This window comes from Scardinius erythrophthalmus, assembly GCF_964197995.2.
Source record: "Scardinius erythrophthalmus genome assembly, chromosome: 13".
Classification (NCBI taxonomy): Eukaryota; Metazoa; Chordata; class Actinopteri; order Cypriniformes; family Leuciscidae; genus Scardinius; species Scardinius erythrophthalmus.
In genome coordinates this window covers 25,867,246-25,893,761 of record NC_138233.1, presented here as the reverse complement: position 1 = coordinate 25,893,761, position 26,516 = coordinate 25,867,246, and the positions used below count along the sequence as shown (strand labels likewise).

Here is a 26,516-nt window from a genome sequence, read left to right as displayed (position 1 = left end):
TTCAGGGAAGACCTTGCATTTTCCAACATGACAATGCCAGACCATATACTGCATCAATTACAATATCATGGCTGCGTAGAAGAAGGATCCGGGTACTGGAATGGCCAGCCTGCAGTCCAGATCTTTCACCCATAGAAAACATTTGGTGTATCATAAAGAGGAAGATGCAACAAAGAAGACCTAAGACAGTTGAGCAACTAGAAGCCTGTATTAGACAAGAATGGGACAACATTCCTATTCCTAAACTTGAGCAACTTGTCTCCTCAGTCCCCAGACGTTTGCAGACTGTTATAAAAAGAAGAGGGGATGCCAAACAGTGGTAAACATGGCCTTGTCAAACTTATGTTTCCCTTAAAATGACACATTTTCTCAGTTTAAACATTTGATATGTCATCTATGTTGTATTTTGAATAAAATATTGAAGTTTGAAACTTCCACATCATTGCATTCTGTTTTTATTCACAATTTGTACAGTGTCCCAACTTTTTCTGATTTGGGGTTGTATTTCATTAACTGAAATAATGTCAATATACCAAATTACTAAAAAAATTTTTACCATTATAATGCACTGACATGCACCTTAAAAACAAAGAAAAAGCCACATGATGATTCAAAGCTCTTCACAAGCTGATATAAATACTAAGATGTACTGAGACAAATACAAAACACCATCAATTCTTTTTTTTTTACTTTTTTTTTTCTTTTTCTTTTTTTTTTTTTACATCTTAAGACAACTAGTTGTTTATTTCTCCAGTAAGTTCATTGCACTTAAAGCTTGTAACAGATTGCTGCTAAACATTTGTTCTAAAAAAATATGTTTGGGTCAAATATGGAGAAACCCAACCATTGGTTTACATTTTTTAATTACATTTTTAACCCAACAGTTGGGTTTATCCATATTTGACCGAAACATGGCTTGAAACAACCCAACATTTTTTAGAATGCATTTTTAAACTAAGTTTATACACCATCAGTCACCCAAACTGAACTGTTAAGAACAGCTGAAGTCATTGCGGAGATCTGGATAGTTCTGGTAGTTTAAACTAATGCAATAAACAGTAATTTAAAATTTTAAAATGAAACATAAAACCCCAAATGTACATAACTAAGAAAAAAAAAACTAAGAAACAGTCATTTCAATGGAAAACTATCAAATGTGAAGAATTCTAGAAATATCAACTTATGTTTTTTCACTTTAAATTGTATGATGACTTGTTTATTTTTCCACTTTCGAAAACAGTACTATATTTACCAGTATTTTACTGTAAAATTACATGGAATGTCCTATTAGATCTATTAAAGTTTGTCACCGTTTAGAGTAAGATAACTTACAAATTATCCCTTTTTAAACAGGTTTTTGCCATTGTATTTTTATCATAGGATTTAACAATTAGCAGGTTTTTCACAGTCTTTTATTGTCAAGATTCTGTTATTTTTTCCCCATTTTACTCCTGGATCATGTACTGAACACGTCATAATTCAAGTCACTCAGCTATTTTTTCTTTATAACAAACTTCACAAAGAAATTAGCCACTTTTTAATTACTTCTTGTCCTAGACCACTGTTCGGGTTAAAAGAACTTATCTCTTTTTGAACCCTTTGTGCAAGCATTTGTAAAAGTAAAGAGGTTGTGTGAGTCCTCACCATAACAATTCCAGATCAAACATTGGCTAGTTAAAGGGAATGGCACACTGTTAATTCAGTCAAACAAGGATCCCAGATATGATCTTTAGGTAGCATGGACTTTTACTTCAAAGATGGCGATTAGCTCTGCTATACCTGTAATTACATAATTCATGCAGAAGTATTTGAAAACACTAAAAATCAAGCAATCATACTACCCTCCAGCTGCACTGAGCTTTGATTTGCTTATCTGCAGAGCTTGAGGCCTTGTCCACACTAATACGTTTTCGTTTGAAAACGCAACTTTTTCTCTCCGTTTCGGCCTTCCGTCCACACTGAGACAGTGTTTTTATTAATGAGAACGAACCTCTTCAAAGTGGATGAATTTTAATATGCCGTTTTCGCGTTGTAGTGTGGACTTTCAAAACGGTGGTATTTACAAATTAAGACGCAAGTTTAGTCATGTGACGCATATTGTACCAATAGATATTCATGTTTATACCGGTATTGCTTTCACACTGTTGCTAAAATATGTTACTTTTCACACTCTTCATATCACAGTCCTGCAAAGATGTCAGAATTTACTCACATTTACTGTCCTGCGGCAATGCATAAGAGCAGTTGTGTTTTAGACCAAACATATGGTGACTGAGTGCAACCTGGACACATCAGTGAATTGTGAGATGTTTTGCTAAATAAAATTATCCTGTCAGAAGAATTGCGCGAGAATGTTATTATTTAGTTTTTGTTACGAATACTGTAACGTCTGTATCAAGCGCTAGTGTGGACGGAGGGCGTTTTTAAACGAAAACGCCGTTTTCAAATGTATCCGGATTAATGTAGATGTAGCCTGAGATCTCGCAGAGCCTTACCCACTGTTTAACCATTTATACTGTATGGCTTTAAATGAGGTTTTACGGCAATGAAAATGTCTATATTTTATAGGGATGTCCCAATACCACTTTTCCACTTCCGATACCGATACCGATGCTGCAGCTTTGGCTATTTGCCGATACCGATATCAATCCGATATTTTTATTTTATTCTTGAACTAATACTAATAATAAAAAAATATAAATGTAAGCACTTTGCTCAATTAGCCACATAAAAACATCTTACTCAAATGGAGAACAAATACTTCTCCAGTATATAGTCCACAACAACAGTTGATAATGAAAGACTGCCAGCCTTTATTCAAAAGGCCTTGAGATATGTTTGGTAACCTGAATGAATTTAAAATTAATTTGCTATATTTCAGATCAATATATTTGTTTCCTTAAAATTTTAATTAACTTTAACTTTATTCTCATCTGAATTATAAATAATTTATTTCTTTATAAAATAATACTACTTTTAAAACACATTTGATTTTCTTTTTTATTCAATGTAGAATGTGTAACTTCAAAATAAACAGATTACTCTGTTTTAGGACAAGAAATGAAAACCAATGCAATGATGAATGTCCAAAAGATGAGATCATTTTTGCTTTTAAACAGCGTGTGTGTGTGTGTGTGTGTGTGTGTGTGTGTGTGTGTGTGTGTGTGTGTGTGTGTGTGTGTGTGTGTGTGTGTGTGATTTTGGTTGGGTGACAGTTACAGTTTGACAAGAGTTTACAGTTTGACAAAAGCACAATGTTGTGTTTTACACAAATATAAGTAGGCTAAACACTTTTTGCAGTTTTAATGATGTCCTGTATGAAAATGACGGAGTATGTTTTTATGTTTCCACTGTTCGATCGCGCCCGTGCCTCTCTCTCTCTGACACACACACACACACACACACACCAGCATTGCAATCCATGTAAATCCATGCACCGAACGTACGTTCAGTACGAATACGTACCGTTCCACCCCTAATGGGTATCGCATCATAGGTATCGGATATTTTTTTTTCTCCCCTCCGATATCCGATCTAGCGTTTTGGGCCAGTATCGGCACGATACCGATGCCGTGGATCGGATCGGGACATCCCTATATTTTATAAGCATTTTCTTGGCTTGTAAAAATTCCATGAAGTCAAATAATTTAAATGACACTTAGTAGTAGTCTGCTTTCTTACTGTGTGAGAGATGCACAATGGGGAATCAGTGACGGGACCTGACTTTCACAGTGAGACCGAGACAATGATGAGCCTGTGTTTGAGCTGCTGATATGAAATTCAAAGCAGCTTATCGTGATGGCTGACCCCTGTGTTTAAGCATTAGCTGAAGTGCTGCTCCTTTCATGTCATTCTCGCAGTGTCAGACTGCTGCTTCTGTCGAGGGTTTGCTCAGTCACATTTCAGTCTCTCAGGATCCCAGCGGTTGAGAGATGCATGTCATGGATATTAACGTAATATGCATCAGTGTGTGCATGAGTTCATCAAGTTTCTTCAATAGATTTATGAATTCAAGCCAAGTGGTGACTGTGACTACCATTTTTAAGCTGTTGTTAGGTACAGTAAAATAACAGCAACAAGCAATTAAAGTGCTTAAAATATTCAATAAATAATTAAATGTAATAATAATAGGTTTGTCATCATCTAAATGCAGCAAAAAATAATCTTACAATTAATATAGTATAATTCATTAGCAAGCTGTAGGCTTTTTACGGTTGCCAAGTAACTTTCGTTAATACAAAAATAATTTCTGAAGGATCATGGAGTAATGATGCTGAAAAAAGTATGTTTGAATTAATTTGTCATGAAGGCAAGTGTGAAAACTACCTTATGTACAGTTGAATATACAAACATTTCAGTTTTTACTTGAGTGTAATTATTCTATGTAAAAAATAAATATCATTTGAGTAGTGTGGGCTTTGTTGTTAATTTTAAACAATGTACCAGATGAGAGGGGTTCCTGTTTACAGCATTAGTTGGGAGATAAAAAAAATAATAATTCCCATTATAAAATCAAACTCTCGGTATCGGCAGATATCATTCTGAATAATCGGCTCTGTATCAGTGGAGAACTTCAGTATCAGTGCATCTCTATTTAAATTGGGATAATATTTCACAACATTACTGATTTTACTGTATTTTTGATTGATTTTTGATAGTAGCAGTAGTGCATGCTATGTCTCTATTTGTTTTCTGTCTTGTTTAGTCGACTTAAATTTCTCACTAGAAAAATGTCACTAGCTGTTTCTTTGGTCAGTTGCTAATCATTTAATCTGCATCTGTCAAACATACATTTACCTGTAACTAAACAAACATCTCGGCCCTCCAAGGTGTCTGGCAATATGACCAAATGTTCTGAGTCACTGAATTGTCTACGACAATAAATTTGTAGAAGTGCTCTATCAGTGTCAGACATACAGTAGAGCTGTTTCAACTTCAGTGAGTCCCTGATCCATAATGCCTCTTTTCTAAGGGATTTCATCTCTCGCTGTATTCATGGTCTGCTATTCCAGGCATATACATTTCTCAGCAGTCATTTTTCATGTGACTATAGATGTTGTAACATGGTGGTCCGCACGCCTGAGTGCGCCTCTTGTGAGCGAGTTGAAATGTTTGGTAATGATGAGTCTTTATTGATGACTGCTCTCTATTAAACTCCTCGGGTTCTAGGGCTCAGAAGGTGCTGCTCCAGCAGTGCTGTCAGACCCTGTTTCCCTCTGAAACGGCTCACACAAACCCTTCCAGAGCTCAAAGCCCTGACACGCACATCCTAAATTGTGCATTTGAGGGATGAATGTAGAGCAGCGAGGGAAATGTCACTGCCACTGAGCTGGAACCCAAAACTAATTATTCCCTTAATCCAGCCAGAAGAGAGACAGAGAAAATAAATAATTTGTGTAAACACACGGACGTCGGATCACAGCACTTGTCGCATTGTTAGAAAGACCTTGTTGCTGTCATGTTTGTGAGTGCGGGCTGGAATGGGTCCGGGGCGTTCGACCCACGACTGGAGTTCATTTGAATCCACCTCGCCAGTAATGCCGGCCACATTTAACAAGCCTCTTTTTAAAGGCAGAAACAGTGAGCTGTGCCGAAAGCCGTTTACAGACAGAGCTCACAGGAGCCAGAGAAACTGAGCCAAAATTCAACAATGTCTGTTTCAACTTAACAGACTCACTTGCTTTCGTAAAACCATATTCAGATGGGGACAAAAACAGTCTCACTGTGCAATGTTTTTCTCATTCCTTTTTTGTTTCCTAAACACCATTCCTTGCTGGCAAAGGCCTAAAATTGTTATAACACAGTGCGCTCAGTTATATTGCATATACTAACTTAAGACAGCTGGTGACTCAACTGTCAGTATGTCTGTTGCTGATGTGTATTGTTGGTGTGTTCTGCTGAGCACTCTTGAAGCTATAAATGTTCAAGAGGCTGAGCTATTTTATTCATTTTGAATATAGTCATGGCCGAAGGGCATAGTTAGATATGATGTCCGGGAGAGTGCCTGCAACCCTTTTAGCCATGACTTTATTGACAAAATAATACACCCTTGAGTGCCTTTTAGCTTCGATAAAATGGTTACTGTATAATACAATAGTATTAAGGGCACAGGAAAAGGAATAGTTTTCAATAAAACATTATTTTATTCATTCATTAGGTGCTATCTGTGTTGGAAAATATGGTCTGTGACATGTTAACCTACCTAGTGACTGAGATTAATAGCTACAGTACCATTAAAAATTTTGGGGGCTGTAAATAAAAAAAAAAAAAAAAATTCTTAAATGCATGAATGTTTCTCCAATCATTATTACTGTTTCGGGTCTTCAGGGACCCAGATCTATATCTAGAAACAGATGGCTGCTATTGTATAAAACAAGAGAATAAAACAAAGCATATTACGTTACCTTTTGGAACTTGCAAGGGTTCAATATGAGCAGATACTTTTTACTATTATCTCTGTCATTGTCAGATCCCCGTTCATTCCGCATCTGGCTCATATCCGAGATCACAACAATATTCTCAAAACTATCATTCTTAATGTCTTCAGAATCAGTGTTCTTCACCAGATCCACCATCACGTGACAGTGTTTGACTGCATACAGTACTTGCTCTGCAGTAAATCGCTAAGCTATTTCAAGTTTTGCTGATGTTTCTTGTGTATTCTTTAGTTTTATGTCTGCGATAATTATGAGTGAAACTTATAATCATCACATCATCATTGTGTATCAGACATTGGGGGAATCATCAGAGATTAACTTATTGTTGCTCAGAAAAAAAAAATATTTACATTATTACATACCTTGGGTCGCTAGCGACTCCTATACACTTTTTTATTATTATTATTAATTCGAAAACAAGCATTCTTTAAAAAATTTTTAACATTTTGAATAGATTAAGGAATACTAAAAAGGTTGATGTCTAACTTTAAAATAAATTAATGAGGGGGAGGGTAGTGAATGACGTCTCGGGTCGCTGTTTAAGATTGAAAGATGTCTGTTATGTAATATTGTGAAATAATATTACAAATTAAAATAAGGAATCTTTGAATAGACAGTTCAAAAGAACAACATTTATTTGAAATATCTTTTTTGTAATATATGATTATCTGCTGTCACTTTTGATCCGTTTTATGCTTCCTTGCTGAATAAATGAAAAAAAATGTCTAACTTTAAAACTTTTGAACACTAGTGTACTGTATATAGTATAGAGTGATAAAACAGTGCATGTATATTGTGTGTTTTACCTCAACTGGACTCTGACTCTGAATTAGCATCCAACCAATTGATTTCCAACCATTAAGACAACACTTCAAGTACTGTCCTACAGATCACTTAAATCAGATGAAAACCTCAGACATTCAGCGTCCATTCCATCATTCAATAGGAAAATCAAAAGTGTTGAAAGTGTATTTACTCAAGTGATTGTATCCTCCTGCTTCATTAAGACATGGATAATCAATAGATGTATGAATGCAGATCACATTCAATAAGGCTCTTGAGATGCATGCACACTCTTTTTGAAGTGTTTATTCCATGAAAATAACGCTTATCGCTTGATAGCCAATAGCCATCATATCCTCTCAACAGAAGAGCTCTCAAAATTGATGAAGCTGGAACACCTGATATCTAGAGTTTTGAAGAAATCTTCTTGGTGACTGCCTGTCTCGGACCAACATGGTCTAAACCCTGTAAAAGTGATCTGTGGGATCAAATGGGGGTGTTTTCTGCTTGGCATATGACACTTGAGTGTAGAGAAACAATCATTTGTTGTTAGCTGGCTTAACTTGTCTTTTCAAGGTGATCCAAAAGGCTTATTGAAATCGTGATGGTTTGGCATAATGAGGTTTCCAATTGTGGCGTGTCCCCAAAGACTTCATTCTAATGCTTGCCTGCCTTCTCGGGTTTGAAAAATCTCACCAGAGAGAACCAGTCTTGCTTATGAAGTGAAAAACTAAATCTACACATGGCTTTTGAATGAGAAAGATGCATATACATTTGAGGAAGTTGTATTTTAGAACATATTTATTCTATTGTGCTTGATACAGTACTTGGCAGTTTAGCAATTGCTTTGTGCTAAATTATGCAGTGTTGATCAAGTCAAAATTAAATCACATTAAATGTCAAATTAAGAGCTGTTTAGACAGTCCTTGTCTTGTGATGGTACACAACATAATGTCAGATATTACACTACACATGTTCACATTGACAGGAGAACTAAATGTGCACAGGTATAAATACAGGTTAAACTACTACTACTAATAATAATAATAATAATAGAATATTGAATGTATTTAAACAGAAATACAGAAATATATATATTGTAATATATTATTTATTTATTTCTATTATCTATTAAGTAAATTGTGACAGTGTTAATTTTTTGATGAACTAGGCTATAGGCCCTTTAAAGAAACATTATTAGAAACACAAGAAAAATATTATATCATTATATAGATAATAGTATTATCCAGGACAAAAACGATAGTTATTATTGTCTATATGGGCATGAATCCTCCATGCTTCACTTCATGTCCACAACTTCCTTTGAAAAGTCAGTAATTGTCCGACTAGCTGTTAAGACCTTGTAGATCGTAAAATACATTTCTCTGAGTTTTTCTTGGCCTTCTGAGGAAGATTTGGGCAGTGAGCCATGGACAGCTTTATTGAGAAAGTTTTGTGACCACACAGAGGTGTGCGTGTGTGTGTGTGTCCATCCGTCCCCTGTCCCCTTCTCTCTCTCTCTCTCTCTCTCCCTCTCCCTCTCTCTCTCTCTCTCTCTCTCTCTCTCTCTCTCTCTCCTCTCTCTCTCTCTCTCTCTCTCTCTCTCTCTCTCTCTCTCTCTCTCTCTCTCTCTCTCTCTCTCTCTCTCTGTCTCTGTCTCTCTCTCTCTCTCTCTCTCTCGCTCTCTCTCTCACACACATAAGTTGTAGAAAGGTGACTTAGAGACCCAAAGGACATTTAGACCAAAATAGATGAAACGGTCCCCTGGGAAGTCATTTCCTCTCAAAGTGGGTTTGTTAGGTCAGGACGATCTACTACAGTAAATACATGCTATAAGCCTCTTTGAAAATTGACAATATGTGCACTTTGGCTTTTATTTTTTTGCCTCTATCTTGTCAATCTAACAGTAAAAACTTATTCTAGATGAACTAGATACTGTCACTGACTGTTGTTATCATTCTCACCCTATCCTATTTTATATATATATATATATATATATATATATATATATATATATATATATATATATATATATATATATATATATAAGCATACAAACCATATCATGTTTAGGTGGTTTTACTCTTTGATTTTGCTGCGTCATCAGTCTCATTCTCCTCTCCATCCTGGCAAGACAACTGGCCTCTTCAGGCTTGGCAGAGGAAGTGATTGGTCCAGCAAACATCCTGTGCTGTAATCTTTGAGTTATTGGGTAATCTTTGAAGCAATCTTAAAACTGCATTTTTGCTTGCCACTGAAAGAGCTTTTAATGAGTTCCAGTTCCTGACCAAACAAACTTCAGATCCACAGCTTGTATACAAAACGTTTTAAAGTTTAGGATTCAGTCTTCTGAGGCATTGCATTATCCATAGTAATCCTGAACACTTAGACAGCACGACGCTTTGATTGCAGTGTGTTTACACTCCGGATCAGGTTTTAGTAATGTTCCTCTGGCCTGCTCAGAGTGTGTGAGCGGTGCGGACTGGAAATGGAGCAAGCAGTGTTTTTGAAAGTCTCACCATCCGTGTTCACTCACTCTGTTACCACGCCATCACAAGCATTATATGCATGTTAACGGGCCCAAATGCGTGATTTCACTGCTTGTTAATAGCCTAATAGATGGCAGAATGAAAGAGAGATGAAATTGTGAAGATTAGATGATTAAAACACTCTTTATAACTTTATAACAAGGAAGCATTAAACTGATCAAAAGTGAGCGTAAATACATAATGTTACAAAATATTTTTATTTCAAATTAAATGCTGTTCTTTTGAACGTTTTGTTCAGATAATCCTGAAAATGGACCTGGAGTTCCAAATTTTAAAATGTAATATTTAAAACATATTACTGTTTTTTTGTATGTTTGATCAAATACATGCACCCTTGGTGAGCATAAGAGACTTTTGAACTGTAGTATAAATAGTTTTGAGTAAAGTTTGTCTAACCAGCGAGTGGGCAGGGATTGTGGAGCAGTAAAATGAAAGTCCGGCATGGATTTGGAAAGGACTGATTACAGACTGCTTTCAGCGGGGAGGGAAATTGCCTGTCGCTGCAATCTACTCACTCTAGCTAAGTTTACATGGACACCTTTTGTTTAAATCAGAATGAATTTATATCCGATTTATGAATCCTAATGGAGTGTTTACATGAACGCTAAATAAAGGTATCGGGTTGATGTGTACGTTTATATGTCACAAGCTTTAAATCGGATTTGATCTTTTGACATGCGCTCAATGCACGAATATACAGATTCCGCTGTTGGTACATATCAACTATCATCCTGCCGTCACTGCTTTTCTTTGTTTAAAAAAGCAGACTGGCATGTTCACACTTGGTGTCTTTTTTGACAAGAAAAAGTTGACGAGGACGCTTTTTTTGTGTAAAAAAAATAAAATAATAAAAAGCTGGCAGCGTTTGGTTCCAAATAGCAGCCGATGGTGTCTTTTGTTGCTGAAAAAACAGCTGCTACATTAGCCTATGCCCGCCAAGTTCCGGTAAAAGGGAGTGACATTTGTTGACAGCTGCTGTTATCAGCTGGTTACGGTATTTTATATATATATATATATATATATATATATATATATATATATATATATATATGCTGAGCGAACGTTAATGTTAGCTAACATTAACAGGTAAGGTAGTTTTGTAAACGACAAGTAGTAGATTATACTCTTACCTGAACATCTAAGGATCCGTCCAATCTGTGCCCACACAACCTCTTTAAGGGTCAGATTTACTAACAGCTTGCGCCAGCACAAACCCTCTTTTGGCGTTAAAAAACTACTGTCAAGACTCACCCTATTTAGGTTGGTCGATCAGCAGTTTGCTGTCCTAAACGGAAATTCCCTTTTGGTCTTTACAACCGAGTACACCTGAATTAGAGCCAAATATTAGCCGGAACTCTAAAATCGCAGTTGGTGTGCCCTATGCTCCACTCAAAACTGGAATCCAGTCCGTCACTAATCTGATGCAGATTTGCGGGAACATACAAATCCATTTAATCTATTTGGGAAAATAATTTCAGAATAAGTCATAGTAACTTCAACTGTAACAATTTATTGACTTGTAGAAGAGAATACATATTTACTGTACATACAGGAGGCAGTTTGAATGGAGGATCTGGGGGAGGGCACACCTTTTAAGGGGCACACAATATTTCTCATATTCTAGAACTTCTTGGAGCTTTTATTATGGCTGTGAGAATGAGACTACTTTACCAGGCGCACTGAGACTAAATGATACCAAACATGTATAGTTACTTATTGTACACACTTAACATTGCACAGGTTTTTAGTGAGTTTTAGGTGAGGGGGAGAAGAGGGGGAACAGGGTGATGAGGAGACTGTAAAAGTGAGGTGTGAGCTGCACTGTGTGGTGCGTCTCGGATGTTGCTGTGACATATGCAAGAGAGAGTGCAAATGTTAATTCTCAGGAGTCTTTTGTTTTCTTGAGGGGTAGCCCAGACTTACTGGCACCCGCCTTACACTACCAAGAGTTAGCGAGGCACATACGTGTCGCGATCGGTTTAAGACATGCTTTTTTGGGGGGTGTGGGGGGCAAATAATGGTTCTAATACCAGTAAACTGACTAGCACAAATCGTAGTAAATCACCTTGCATGGTTCATTTAAATACTCTCCTCCCATTCATTTTGCGTCTGAAATGGAAACTCCTACAAATTCATATGCAATAAGGTCAGCCGCAAAAATAACCCTGTCCACCCTGTTTAGTAACATTACATTTACCTCTGTTTAATGTAATGTTACTTTAGTCAAGTGTATGTGGGAAACCATGGCATGGCTAAACCAAAGTTACTATCAGAAAAGTATATTGGTCGGTTTATATCTGTAGTAGTGGTCATGACCTCTGTCTAAAGAAAACGTTACTTTAATTCAAGTTTATGTAACCGAGGGGACTAAAAAAATCTATGATTGTGAATGCGACCGTCTAAAGATATTAGTCAATTACCTCTGTTTAGTGACCCAAAACTGGCGAGTTTGTGAGACCCGCGTTAAACGGCAGGCGTGAGGACCTCAAAGCGACATAGTTTCCTAATCTGAATGGGTAAAATATAAAGTAAAAAATGTATTTCATTTAATCTTGTTGTGTTGCGTAAAAGAAAAGACAGTAACGCGCAAAGACCTTCACCTGTCCTATCGGAAACCGCCATTGGACCTATAGACGGGCTTACAGTAGATTGTGTTGGTCATTATGGAAATGATCCGGCTGGTCTGTGTTCTTTAATGTGCACATTGTCAGTAGATCACAAGCATAACTTTTTACTCCCATCGGTGCTTTTATGGGATTGCGCTCTCATGCTAATTTCCCCTGATTAGTAAATCTGACCCTTAATACTTATCTATGTTTGGTCCTAATTAGGAGACAACAAGCACATGAACCATTGTGCCATGATGCTTATATTTATTTAGTCTTCTGTGAAATGGCAGCCCTTTAATGTTTAAAGGTAGTTCTGCAAGTAGCTCCGTAGTTTTATTTTAGTCAATGTTTCCTTTACTATGTTCACTTTTTTATGTTTCAGTGTTTTTGCAAAATAGTGAATAGGTGAATAAATATAAATGTATTAACAGCAAAGCTGCTCATGGATCAATAGTGTTGTCATATAGAGACTAATCACGAGTGAAAGCTGTTGACGTATAATTATGTTAATTCAGACATGATGTGGCGTTATTTAAATGTTAAAAGATACTGTAAACCCTCGAGAGAAGGGTTGGCAAGGTCATTTTGTTCTGTTCTAAATAAATGTGCTCTTTTTAGATGCTTGACCAAAACCCCCTTTAATATTCCTCTGGAGAACCGGAGAACTAATTATCACTGCTGTTTTTCCATTAACTCTGTTTAATAAATCCCTTACCAACCACAAAGACATTTTCTCAATAGTTCGTGGAAATGATCTCTTCACATCCACGTGACTGCCGCCCACTCCATGCAGGAACCACATGTTCTCTCACACACTGTAAGCCCAGTGGTCAGACCCCAGATATGGGAACTTTCTGAACTCTATTTCTCTGTTTCTCTGTTTATTGCATTCATTCTTTTGGTGGGCAATGCTGACATTTATCAGACCTCTGGCAGTCTTATTAAAACGGCAGTCTGTTTTCTCTGAAGTGATGATGTGCTAAAGCACATTGGCACCTCTGCTGTGTTAATCGTCCATAAATTAGTTTTTGATGCCCAATATGTTAAACTGACAAACACATCACATCTCGCCTCTCTCAACTCAACATTTCTCAACATTTTATTAAGTTTCAGTCCTCAGCTCAGACTTTTAAAACCCATATATTACATATTTACATACTAAATACCAGTATATTAACATACTAAATACCAGTATATTAACACATTTAACCCTGAATGGATAGGCCATTGAATCAAACTGCATGTTTTCTAAACTGTTATTGAAAGCATGTTCCATTACTTATTCAAAAAGGTTCTCTGTGCCTTTTGAAAGGTGTACATCAACAACTTTTTAGACCCTTCAACTTCAAAGAAAAAAAAAATGGTCACAGATGTGACCAGTGGGATTAAATGGGTTAATTGAGTAACAGCCTCATCACTGAGAGGTCTTTCCAGACAGGAATTATAATTACACTCAGGTTTGGAGATTCAAACGGGTTCCTCTTCAGCATTTTAATATTTTAATGTGTCCTTTGTGTAATTTGTAAGAGACAAACACTTTTAAATTTAAACCCTCTCTCTCTCTCTCTCTCTCTCTCTCTCTCTCTCTCTCTCTCTCTCTCTCTCTCTCTCTCTCTCTCTCTCTCTCTCTCTCTCTCTCTCTCTCTCTCTCTCTCTCTCTCTCTCTCTCTCTCTCTCTCTCTCTCTCTCTCTCTCTCTCTCTCTCTCTCTCTCTCTCTCTCTCTCTCTCTCAGAGGGGCTCCGAAATATTGCCATGGACTCCAACTCTTTAGCGATGCCCATGTCGGACCCTAATGCTTGGGCTACTGCCATGAACAACCTGGGAATGCCCCCCATGAGCATAACTGGCCAACCTATCATGTCAGGTAAGCTATGACAAATCAACTTACCATAGCCAATGCTAACTTGACTATTTTTTGTGTTTAAAAAATATTTATTTCAGAAATTCAGTGTCTCAAGCTTCACAAACTAATTCCAAATACTGAAAATGTAGATATATTGTGAAAACACTAACACATTATTTAGTTTATTCTCGGCCTCACTTTTGCAGAGATATATCCATGGAATAGTCTGTACTACTTTTTAATTGTTGGAAATTCTGAACTTATCACAGACATTTTCTGCCAATGTCTTCATGTTGTCTTTGCCAGTTTTAATTTAGTATTATTTATATACTATTACTATTTATTGATATTTTGAATTACCTTTTATTTTTATATTTTCAGTTTTCGCTTTCATTTTAGGTGTAGGAATTTTGTCATGTGCTATTGTCTTTTTTGTGTTTTTTTTTTTTACATTTCTATTTAGCTTTCTTATTATTATTTTAATTTCAGTTAAACTTATTTATTTCTTTAGTGGCCAACTGAACGTTTCTCATTTCCATTTTTATTTTCAAAGTTTTTAATCTAATTGTTATATATTTTTTCAGCCTTGTTTCAATTAACAGTTTTTTAGCATTTTAGTTAAAAACACTATCCTGTACTGCCATGAACAGTGCAGTGTTATTATTCGAATCAGTTGACACTTTCTTTCATACCAGTCTGTTATTTTTATGTCATGGATTTCAGTTGTACTCGCCCCATAATCATCATAAAAATTGAACCATGGTCTAGTTGTATTATGTGCCGGTCAGACAGACCCATCCTTTCTAAGTGACCTGCCTTGGGATAAAATAAGCTACAGTGTGGACCAGACTTTAGATTTATAGTGCAAAAGATATAGTTAAAGGTTTAGTTTGATGGATGTTTGCTAGTCTACCTCCCACTGCTGCAGTATTAAGCAGAGACTGAGCCTGATGCATCCTGTGGGCCTCTCTCCCTGATCAGAAGCTCAACTGAGTCAGCAAGAGTGTGAAAGTACCAGTGTGAAAACTTCAAACACGAGTGGCCAATTAGTTTCAGGGCTTTTTCATCTCACTGGTTAGTCGGCAGCACAATGTGAAGGAATGGTTGTGTGACGCTCTGAGCAGAGGCTGCGTTATGCCAGCTGGATGGAAACGCAGAACATCTCAGCTGGTGCGCATGAGTCACTTAAACCCACACATCCACAACGCTCATTTCAAAATGCATTTCTCTTTTGCACTGCACCGTTTATTACTTGGAACGCAAAAGGTGAGGAGTCCAAAAATGCCATAGATGCGTCTATTTAATTCCAGTGAGATTAGAATGAAATGCAACTGCAAGACTGATGGATTTCATTACGGTGAAATGAAAACACTGGCGGGTCATCCGCCGACAGGCAGCAAACATCTAATTTTTGTTCTTTTTCCAATATCATTCAAAATGATGGGCTGCATTTATCAGTAAACACACCGGTTGCAGTATATACGGGAACGTGTCTTTCTCCTCGGGTTTTAGAATCAATTCTCTGTGGAGTTTCGTAAATCACCTCCTTCATCTTATTTAAAGACACATTTGCAGCAGCGCAGTCGCAGATATATATGCACGGGACTACCCCGCTATTGGCACATGTTTCAAATGAAGTGGGCCGTGGGGACGCTCTAGCCACCTACACTATTTTCCTATCAAATTTAATTTGCACTGTTTACGTCGCCGCCACGCGAAACGTCTCAGGCTCCCGTTTGCGAGATCACCGCCCTAGAGCAAATTATGGAGTTTGCCTTGCGGTTTATAGACTGGCATTCGGAGGAGAGAAATGCTGATGGCGATTTTATGTCAGAGAGACTATGGAGCCTTGATCTGTGAGCCATGCAATGAGCTGGAATGAAACGGCTCTTAGTGCTGTTAATGTGTCCTGGCTCCCAGAAGCTCGTTCCGCCAGGACTGTGGGTCTTTTATTCTAATCAGTCCCGCCGTGGGGAATTCTGGGAGTCTTTTTGCCTCCCCTCGCTTCCTGCCTGGCAGAGACTCGAAGAATACAGATGAAGGCCTCGAATCAGGGCGTCACAGCGGGTCACATATGCCACATATGCATATAGATATTTCTCTACTTTGCTCATCCCGTTTTCTTTTCTTGCTAATCATTGATTTCTTAGGCTGCTTAGTAATAATATCAACCTGGCAAAGACTGAGCTTCTCTGCCTCCCTGCCAATCCGTCTCTACAGCACGACTTCATATCCAGCTAGAGTCAGCATCAATCACCCCATCAAGGCCGGTCAGAAATCTTGGAGTAATGTTTGATGACCAGCTGACCTTCACAGACCACATTTCAAAAGCGTCTGCTAAATGACTAAATGTAAATGTAAATGTAAAATGTAAATGTAATATACTGTATGCAGCCGTTGATCTCCAGCTTTTTTCTGATCACTTCTTTCCACCGTGCTACAGGGAGATGCTGGGTCTGCATGATGTTATTATGACCCGCTATGTTCAGTAGGCATTGGCTCAGGCTGTATTTTGATTGGAGGTAGAGGGAAGAGGCAGTACTGTCTGCCTCGAGTCTTACCTCATTAATCACACAGTGGGAGCAGCTGTTGCCTCCAACATCCTAACAGTCTCCAAAACTCAAACTCCACTCCATTCCTGGACTTTGCTGCCTCAGCAAGTTGTGTGGAGTCATACGTTTATGAATGTGACACTGAGTAGTCCATTCAGCCAACCGTTTAATCAATCCCGCCTCCATTACGCACAGCTGATGGCATTATCAACAGAGATAAAGTGTCTCTCTTTTAAAATCCAGATCACACTTTTATTGAGCAACTACAAGAACTGTGTGAGAGCTAAAGAAATACATTTGATATATATCCTTTTGTTCTGAAATTAATTAAAAGTTTTAATTAACTTGATCAGCAATTGTTGCCAATTAACCAGTTAGTCCAAACCAAGCCAGAGCAGAACCGTTGTGTGTCTCACAACACAGCAGTGTTTTTGAACTAATCATTTAAGTGAATGATTCAGTAATCCACTCATATACAGTCACTTGCTTCCTTTCTGAATGAATCAGTCGTTTTGAAAAAAAAATAAATAAATGAACGATTCAGTGACTGGGAAAAAAAAATCATATTCAAAAATGTATTTTTAAAACGTTTATTTTGTAGTAGTATTCATGCAGTTGTAAATGTATCTAAATGCCGCTTCAGATGTCATTTCTGTGTAGACCAAAATAGACTTTTGTTTCATGTGACTGATAACATCCCTATAGTGTCTTAATATATTACTTTATTTGGTAACACAATAAGTTTTCATTTGTTAACATTAGTTAATGTATTAACTAACATGAGCAATATATTTGTTACTAAATTTGCTCATCTTTGTTAATGTTTTAAAATAAATAAATAAAGCTGTTCATTGTTTGTTCATGTTACTTCTAACTAATGTTAACAAATACAACTTTTGATTTTAATACTTTGTTAGTAAATGTTGAAGTTAACATTCACAAAGTTTTAATAAATGCTGTTCATTATTAGGTCCAGTTAACTAATGTAGTCAACTAATGTTAAGTAATGAAACCTTATTGTTTTTTGACTTAGCAAAATAGCATCTAATTATTGTTATCGACAAAATCACCACTGTTTCCTTTTTCTTCTTTTTTTTTTTTATATTGCACACCCCTAGTGAATATTCAATATATCACTCAGCCTTGTAACTACAGTGTATTCAGGACGAGTACACTGCACTTTGTGTTTTCACTTGGCTACAGTCTGGCTTGCACTTTACTGTGATTAATTATTCAGAATCTCTGACCAGCTGTTCTCAAGCGTTGTAATAGTATTGCTTCAATATTCTCATGCCCCGGACCATGCTGTGACCAACACAGCACCATTTTGAGCTACACTGTTTAGCATTGCAGCATCGGAGATGTTGGTATTCTGAAACGGCTGTCTTGTAAGTAGTAAGAAGGTGTTTCGTAAATCTTACCAATGTTGACTGCTTGCGTTACAGCAGACTTAAGAACATGTAAACTTTCCTTCTTCTGTTGACTTTCCATTCACAGGAATGTAGTATGCACTCATTTGCTTTGCTCAGTTTCCTAACGTTTGTGTACAAGAGTCTCCTGTGCCTTTGCAAACATCTTCCTCCATGTCTACTGTTATTCTAAGTTTTATTATTTAGTATTTTCTCAGCTTCTGCTGTTGAAGATCTCAGCTCATGGGGACCTCTGGGCTGAGTCAAGTGTAGTTGTACTCTTCATTTATCTATATAAATATGACTTCTCCTATGAATGCATCAAAGAGATATGTGTTATTGCTCTTTGGGGGGGTCCACAGGCCTTAACCACAGCATATTTTTATGCCGCTCTATATTTCCACTCTCCTTAGGCAGGGAATGTGGGTCTGCTCTGTGATACATAATACTTGTGCAGCTCCACAGGATTCATAGGGAGCTCGTATTATGATCAATATCATCAGGAAAGACAGCTAACTGGAACAGTCTCCAGCTGAGCTCTGGCTCTTTTATGACCATGATTTAAAGCCACATTTACATTTCCCCCACACCTATCTATCTATCTATCCATCCATCCATCCATCCATCCATCCATCCATCCATCCATCCATCCATCCATCCATCCATCCATCCATCCATCCATCCATCCATCCATCCATCCATCCATCCATCCATCCATCCATCTGTCTATATCTATCTGTCTGTAGATGGATGGATGGATGGATGAGATAGATAGATAGATAGATAGATAGATAGATAGATAGATAGATAGATAGATAGATAGATAGATAGATAGATAGATAGATAGTATTTCTGTCCATCCATATGTCTGCCTTTTCACTGGATGCTTAAAGATCTGTTAATAGCTTTTTATGAAGTTATCTTATACAGTATGAAAGTAATCTTATACAGTGATGTTTTATTAATTTGAAAATTAAGTGACCAAAACTGCATTCATTCTTATTCTCCTGAACAGCCTTTTTAACAAAATCTGGGTGCCTGCATTGTACATAGCTTTGTAGATTATATTTTAGTTTTGCTGCATTGCATATTTCTTTTCTAATTTGTATATTGCTTTGCAGAGCCCATTTTGATAAATGCTTGCTTGCTAAATACAGATGTTCTTTACATCATTCTCCAGCTGTATGATTTTTAATGGTAACCCATGCTTATACGTTGCTCACTGATCTTGACCTGTCATTTTATGGCCTGTTTGATATGCAACCTACAGCTCCTGTTTCAAAGTTGTCAATCAATATCCACTAGCCTGCAGTAGTCATGGGGGAATCAATGTCCTCTGCTGCTGAAATGAGAGGACTATTTTACACTGTCTGAATAGAAAGCATCTAAAAATGATTTACTGAGTATTTAGATTTAGCAGATAACTGTGAGTCAGTCTCTAATGTAGTGATTTAGTTCAGTCTAAAAAATACTCGGTATAGCAGAACATTTACAGTCAATACAACCCTGTATCCATATTTAGCTTTTATTTGCCATTCTCACTCCTTCTCATCAATGCCCTCTAATACTTTAGGCCAGTGGTTCCCAACAGGGGGGTCGCGGCCCACAAGGGGGCCTCAGCGAGCTCTCAGGGGGGTCGCGTCATATTTTGAAAAGTTTTGCGCAATGAGCATTAAATAAAAGCCCTTAACTTTATTCTGTTCAAAATGTACAAAATTTATATGATGAGCGAGTTCATCATGAATCCATTTTCCAATCCGTGTTTTTGTCTTATCCTGAACAACTATGGTACACCTATAATAAGTGTTTACATTGGGACTATTTTACACTAGATCGGATCGCTGCCGCTGCGTAGTAGCCCAGTACCTGCGTGACTCGTCATAGACGTACACAGAGAGAAGTAGTTCCGGCTACAATGTTCTTCCGAAAGACGCATTATTCTGTAAGTAAACGCAAGTTTATTATTGCTCGCTATATAGCGCCAAAAGCGTCAAAAATAAAGCCTCACATTGATTAAGCCTCACAAATAACATGCAAGTATTGAGGTCCCAGACAGCAGTCATTTAGTAATAGCCTATATTCTTTTCTTTCTTTTTTTACCTACACACCAGTGTGAATATTTTTGTTACTGTATTTCAAATAGGGCCAATTTATAGGCTACTCCAAGGCTTACGTTTTTAAATTACAAAGGGCCTAATGATGTTTTTGTTATTGTATTTTTAATATTATAGGCTATTATTTGTGCATAAACATATCTGGTTATAGTAAACACCGTTTGTTTGAAAACAACATATTTTGTCATCCTTGCTGCAAGCTTACAAGAGCGATAATATCATTAAATGTGAATGGGGGCCCTAAAATATTTTCTTGGGAAAAAGGGGGTCTCAGACAAAAAAAGGTTGGGAACCACTGCTTTAGGCAACACTTTCCAGAGTTTTAATGTAACATATGAACTTTAACTTTTATTATGCATTCAGTTAAACACAGTTTTTGACACAGGGCTTTGTTTTACCGTTATACTAGAGTAAACTTGTGTTAAAAAATATAATGAATGTATTGTTTTTAAATGTGTGGAGCTGCTTTATTCACATCTGGTGTTTTTTGGAAGCAGCTGTCCCAGAAATGAGGAAAATGATTGTTTTTGAGGCTAAAATAAGTATGTTAATGCACTGTTCTGGCTCTCTGCGCTAGGTATAGTGGGGTAAAGTAAAATCCTGCCCCAAGAATGTCAGGGGTGAATTGCGGTGTGAAACAGCAGATCTTCAGCTGCAGATTTCCCACAAAGACATGCTGACTTATTCCACTGGGAGATGGTTTGCATGCCTCATTTGAGAATAGCCAACATGCCTCATGGGGTGTAACTGTGTCATTCTTTAGCTTTGCTGCTGAGAGGGACGTTTGCAGATGAAGGTGGAGAGCGTGGCAGACCCCTCCTCTCCAGCAGGCACCGGTCGCCAGCAGCTCTTCGCTGTTAAATGCCAGGCTGATTTTTTTGACTCTCTTGCTCTTTTGATTGATGGCTGCCTTTTAATGCAGCTGCCCAAAGCGAAGCTAGGTTTTAGAAGTATTGCATATTATTAGTGGTATATCCAACTCGCATTCCAGTGCAGCATCAATATTTAAAGCGTTCAAAGTAATCCTACAATAAATAATTGAAAAGCTGTTCTTGCTTTTTGCCATGAATTTTGTTTGGTTGTTTTTTCTGTTTCTCTTGCATAATTTGAGAAGATGATCACTGTTAGATATTCAGCAGAATCACTGCACTAAACACAACTACACTAGTCGTTTCAAACCTGTATGTCTTTTCTTCTTTTGTGGAACACACACAAAAAAACATATCGAAATCAGCAACATACAGAAGGAAGTCAAACAGTAGCCTCTTTGCATGTTTGCAAACAACCATTCAGATTTTTGTATTCACTATGGTTTTTAACAACAGATTCTTAAAAAAAAAAAAAAAAACTGTTTTCACATTTTTAATATTTTAATCTGGACTAAACATGCCAGCTGAGAAAAGATATCTAGAGATTGGTCAAAAATGTTCTGATTCTTCATTTTAATTCTTCATAGTTGTGCTCTTTTTGCACCTAAATCAATTTGAAACATGTTTACTTTTTTTTACATTTTTATTGTGAATTTTTTTAATGTATTTAAATTATAAAGATTATTTTTGTATTTTGAAAAACAGTTATTAAACTGTTATTAAGAGGACAGCACGGAAGTTTGCTTTTCTTTTTGACCTGTTTTTGTAATGTAATTCAATACCGTGATAAAAAGCTTCAGCTTTCATTCGATGACCTCACATGCCTAGACAGCCAATCAAAACATTGTTCCTAGATATGTGAAAGCAGGGAGAGTGGACATGTGTTAATGTACTCTGTTTGCGACATCAATACCACGATGATTTCTAAATGAAACATTTTGCTGCCTGGTTTTAATTAAAGATCTGGGTGGACAAAGGAGGAAGCTTGTGTTTTGAATTAGAGTATGTTGATACAGAACACCAAACTCTCTTAAGCTGCATTTACACTGCCACAAAAATCTGATTTTTTTACTCACATCTGACACATATCAGATTTTGTTGCACTCGATTTTTTCGCATCTGATCTGAGCCACTTTCAAATGTGGTTTTAAATCAGATACATATCCGATATCTGGACAACTGTCCTACGTCTAAACGCGTATATCCATTTTCCATTTGATTTCCAAGCCACCATAATGCGAGGGCGACATTCTTGCCCACAACGATGACTTTTAATGTTGTATTATAAAGCAGATGTGCCTGTGTGCCACGCAATTATGACTTTATATCATGCAATTCTGACTTTATAAATCGCAGTTGTGACTTATAGTCAGAATTGTGAGAGAAATTCGCAATTACTTTTTTTATTTTTTTTATTCCATGGCAGAAACCAGCTTCCATAGTAAACTTTACATATGTGGTTTCCACAACCACATGCATTTACATTTGCACCTGGAAGGAAGGCATCTCAGACCACCTACTTAAGTGGTCTGAGCAACAGATTTAAATCAGTCTCAAAAGCATTTCGGAGGGCATTTACACCCCAATCTTTTCACGATTGGATGGCTATCCGATCAGAGAAAACACAATAAGTAACCAGGTGTGAATAAGCCCTAAAGTGAACGTAAACAGGCAGGACAAAAAAAATGGATATGGTCAAAAGATCAGATGCATTATGACTTGCAGTGTAAATGCAGCCTTGTTTCAAAGAGCAAGGAAATGCCCGTCCTAATGATTTCCCACACTTTTAGTCAAGCTTAGCTATTTAAAAGATACTGTAGCCTATATCTTCTCATTTAAGAAACTACTCCATGCCAATTGTTAGTTTTCTTCTGGAGTAGTTGTTAACTGAGCTGAGACAAGAAAACATGGGTGTTTTCCCCACATCTCTTATTCCTCAGGCTTGAGAAAATCCTGTCTGGGCTTTGCGCTGAGAACAAATGTAAATAATCTCTGTTAAGCATTACTGCCCTAGGATATTCCCCTGCCTTTCCTTAATCTAAACCTGATCCTGATGTATAGAGGATCCCGCGGTGGGGAAACTGTGTGTATTTGATCAATCTACCTCTGATTATACTAGATCAGTTTCTAAACAAACGTATCGTTTTATTTATCAGGAGAGACCGTTTGTTTGTGTGGATCATCTATCTTATACTGTATGTGCTATGAATAAATATCTTTTCTAGCTGTAATTTTTTAACTGGCTGCTTTTCCTGGAGAACAGGTCTGTAATTTCTCAGCCTGCTTAATGTGCTGTGTGCCAGCCGAGAGCGGGTTCCATAATTCATCAGTCCGCTGCCTATTACCTCAGTGCCAGAGCATGTGCAGTCCTGCACCTGCTGCCGCGAGGCACATTAACCCTTAAAGACAGAGACAGCAGTCCACGGATAAAAAATAACTATTGTTCTTAAATTCCTTTGAACTTTGAATGCTAATCCAATCTGTATGCTTTGTCTCCGTTTAACAATCATAGGCTCCGTGGTGAACGTGATTACGTCATCAAGTTTTGATCAGCATTGATTTGTCGAAGAACCCCATGTGGTTTGTTCCTCTCAGCCAAACTCAGTCCAGCTGAGGCGGCGTGTTCCGGCGGGAAAGTGACATCAAAATATATCATACTCTCTATACTCCCGGTATTGCTGCTTCAGAAGTCCGTGTTGGATTCCCCTTTAACTGAAACCGTTTATTGCATTTACATTTACATTTATTCATTTAGCAGACGCTTTAATCCGAAGCGACTTACAATTGAGAACAATAGAAGCAGTTAAACTAACAGTAGGACAACAATATGCAAGTGCCATGACCCTTCTCAGTTTAATCTAACGCAGTACATGTTAATTATTATTATTGTTGTTATTATTATTATTTTAATAATAGAATAGAATAGAAGAGAAAGTGTTAGTATTACTGGATCAAGTGCTGGTGAAAAAGATGCGTCTTCAGCCATTTCTTGAAAGTGGCTACGGACTCAGCAGCTCTGGTTGAGTTAGGCAGATCATTCCACCAGCAGGGAACAGTCATGGTAAAGGTCAGAGAAAGAGATTTTGTGCCTCTTTGAGATGGCACCACAAGACGTTGTTCGCTTGCAAAGTGCAAGTTTCTGGATGGCACATAAGTCTGGAGTAATGATTTTAAGTAAAAGGGAGCAGAGCCAGTGGTTGTTCTTTTGGCAAACGCCAGTGACTTGAATTTGATGCGAGTGGCAACTGGCAACCAGTGCAATTTTGTGAGGAGAAGAGTGACGTGTGCCCTCTTCGGCTCGTTACAGACCACTCTGGCTGCAGCATTTTGGATCTGTTGCAAAGGTTTGACAGTACAAGCTGGAAGACCAGCCAGGAGAGCATTACAATAGTCCAGTCTGGATGTTGGATGGGAGTTGTGTAGCATGCTCTGATAGGAAGGGCCTGATCCTCCTAATGTTGTACAAGGCAAATCTACATGACTGTGCAGTTCTAGCAATGGGGTCTGTGAATCAATTGATCATCAATATTTGAGAAAGTCACGGTTTCTGTGTGCTTGCAGGAGGAAGAGATCAGAATTTTTTTTAACGGTCTGATGCCAAGGACCCTCAAATTTAATAATCCTCTTGCAGGAAATAAGATTCCCTTCCTAAATTATTAAAGCAGCTATATTTTTACGTATAGAAAGACCCTTGGGTAATAGTAAACCACTTTTTCTTTGGACTACGCCTCTGGTGAAGGTGGTACCAGGAATCTCTGAAACTGCGTAATGAATTTATGGGTGGCTTTGTTTCAGAAATCCAACCCCAAACTAACTTCCTCTAGCATTCTTCAGGGATACTTTTGGTCAAAGGCATTTGATTTCAACTGCATGTGTCATCTGGCAGTGCAGCCAAGCAGCCTTATTTTTGTCTCTTCCATGGAGAGCACATTGGTCCAACAGTCCTGATATTCACCTTGACATGATCTGCCACTGAGGATCTATATTCTTTTTCGAGAGCAGGGGCTTCTTCCTTCCTGACTTTTCATGTAGGGCAGAGTTGTTCAGTCTCTTTTGGATTGAGGGGCGTCTGTATTTTGACACTGACTGAGGCAAGTCTTGTAAGACTTACCAGAGGACGTCCTGGCCTAGATAGATTGCCAGCGGTTTGAAATGTTCTGTATTTGTAGATGGTATTTCAGACAGTGGGAGTGATTGACTACAAAAGGCTTTGAAATGGCTGCCTAGACTGGTAAGCATCAACAGTGATTTGTCAGAACTTTTTTGATCTTAGCATGATGTAGCCCCAACTCAAGTTTCTCTCTAATAGTGCTCTAATCTGGTTTGGTGCATCTGATTCTAATTTTAGATATTGCAGAGATAAAAGTAGCGGTGTAGATTTTCCACATGTTGACGTCATATCTCTCTCGGTTTGAGTTCAGATGAGAGAGGTTTTTATACACTTTTCTGTTCATTTATCACCATTGCTAAAATGATGAGACAGTTTCCTTTCACCTAACCCTATTAAAGAGTATGGCTGTTTCTTTCTCACTAAGGTTTTGTTCAAAGGTTCTGTTTTTTTAAATCAAGGGCTCAAGGTTTGGCTGGCTGTAATGGCCATTAGCCCCTGATTATCGATAGAAAATAAAACATATTTCTCCAGTGACAGTTCAAAAATAAACACTACCATTCAAAGGTTTTGGGTCGGTAGAATTTTTCATAAGTTTCTTATGTTTACGTTTCTCACCAAGGCTGCATTTATTTGATTTAAAATAAACCCTAATATTGTAAAATATTTTAAAATAACTTTTCTATTTTAATTTATTTTAAAATGTAATTTATTCCTGTGATGCAAAGCTGGTGGGAAAAGAGTTCACTTCTTTACAAAAAAATGTGTTATGTTAGAGCTGTATCATTTCGAGTTGTCATTTTAAGACAGGTTATTTGTACACTATACTTGGCTTATTGGTGATGCTTTGCTTATTCCTTGGAGTAATATGTTTTCTTCTACACAGTAGGAATGAAGGAAACATAGGCTGAAAATGATGCAAGTGTGTCCAAACCTTTGTGCTGTACCTCTTCTGTATCTTCATTGTATCTCCATTGCTTGGTCACACTAGACTTGCAACTTCACAAGGATTTACCCCTGGCTGTTTTTTATTTGCGATCGAAACTTTCAAAGTTGTTCATAGTATTCTCTGTTCCCTTGGCTGCGATTAATATTTCCCTTTCAAAACCATATCCTTTAAAAAATCCCTTTTTTTATCCTTCAGATTCTAATGCCATGTAACTATCAGGGTTTTCCCTGTTCATCCACATGCATGAACTTTGTTGATTGTATATTTACAATTAATGCATTTGATTGTTAATT

General features: G+C 37.4%; 1 protein-coding gene across 9 annotated transcripts in view; it reads left to right on the top strand.

Annotated features, from left to right (window-relative positions):
• Window positions 1-26,516, top strand: part of enox2 (ecto-NOX disulfide-thiol exchanger 2) — a 250,392-nt gene that overhangs the window by 163,338 nt on the left and 60,538 nt on the right. For 8 of the 9 annotated variants that reach the window (XM_081382659.1, XM_081382656.1, XM_081382657.1 and 5 more), the window contains one exon: window positions 14,112-14,243. In XM_081382659.1, the coding sequence (XP_081238785.1) occupies window positions 14,112-14,243 (132 nt within the window). Of the gene's footprint in view, window positions 1-14,111; window positions 14,244-25,315; window positions 25,398-26,516 lie in introns of those variants that run through there. The other variant, XM_081382664.1, reaches the window with a different exon arrangement.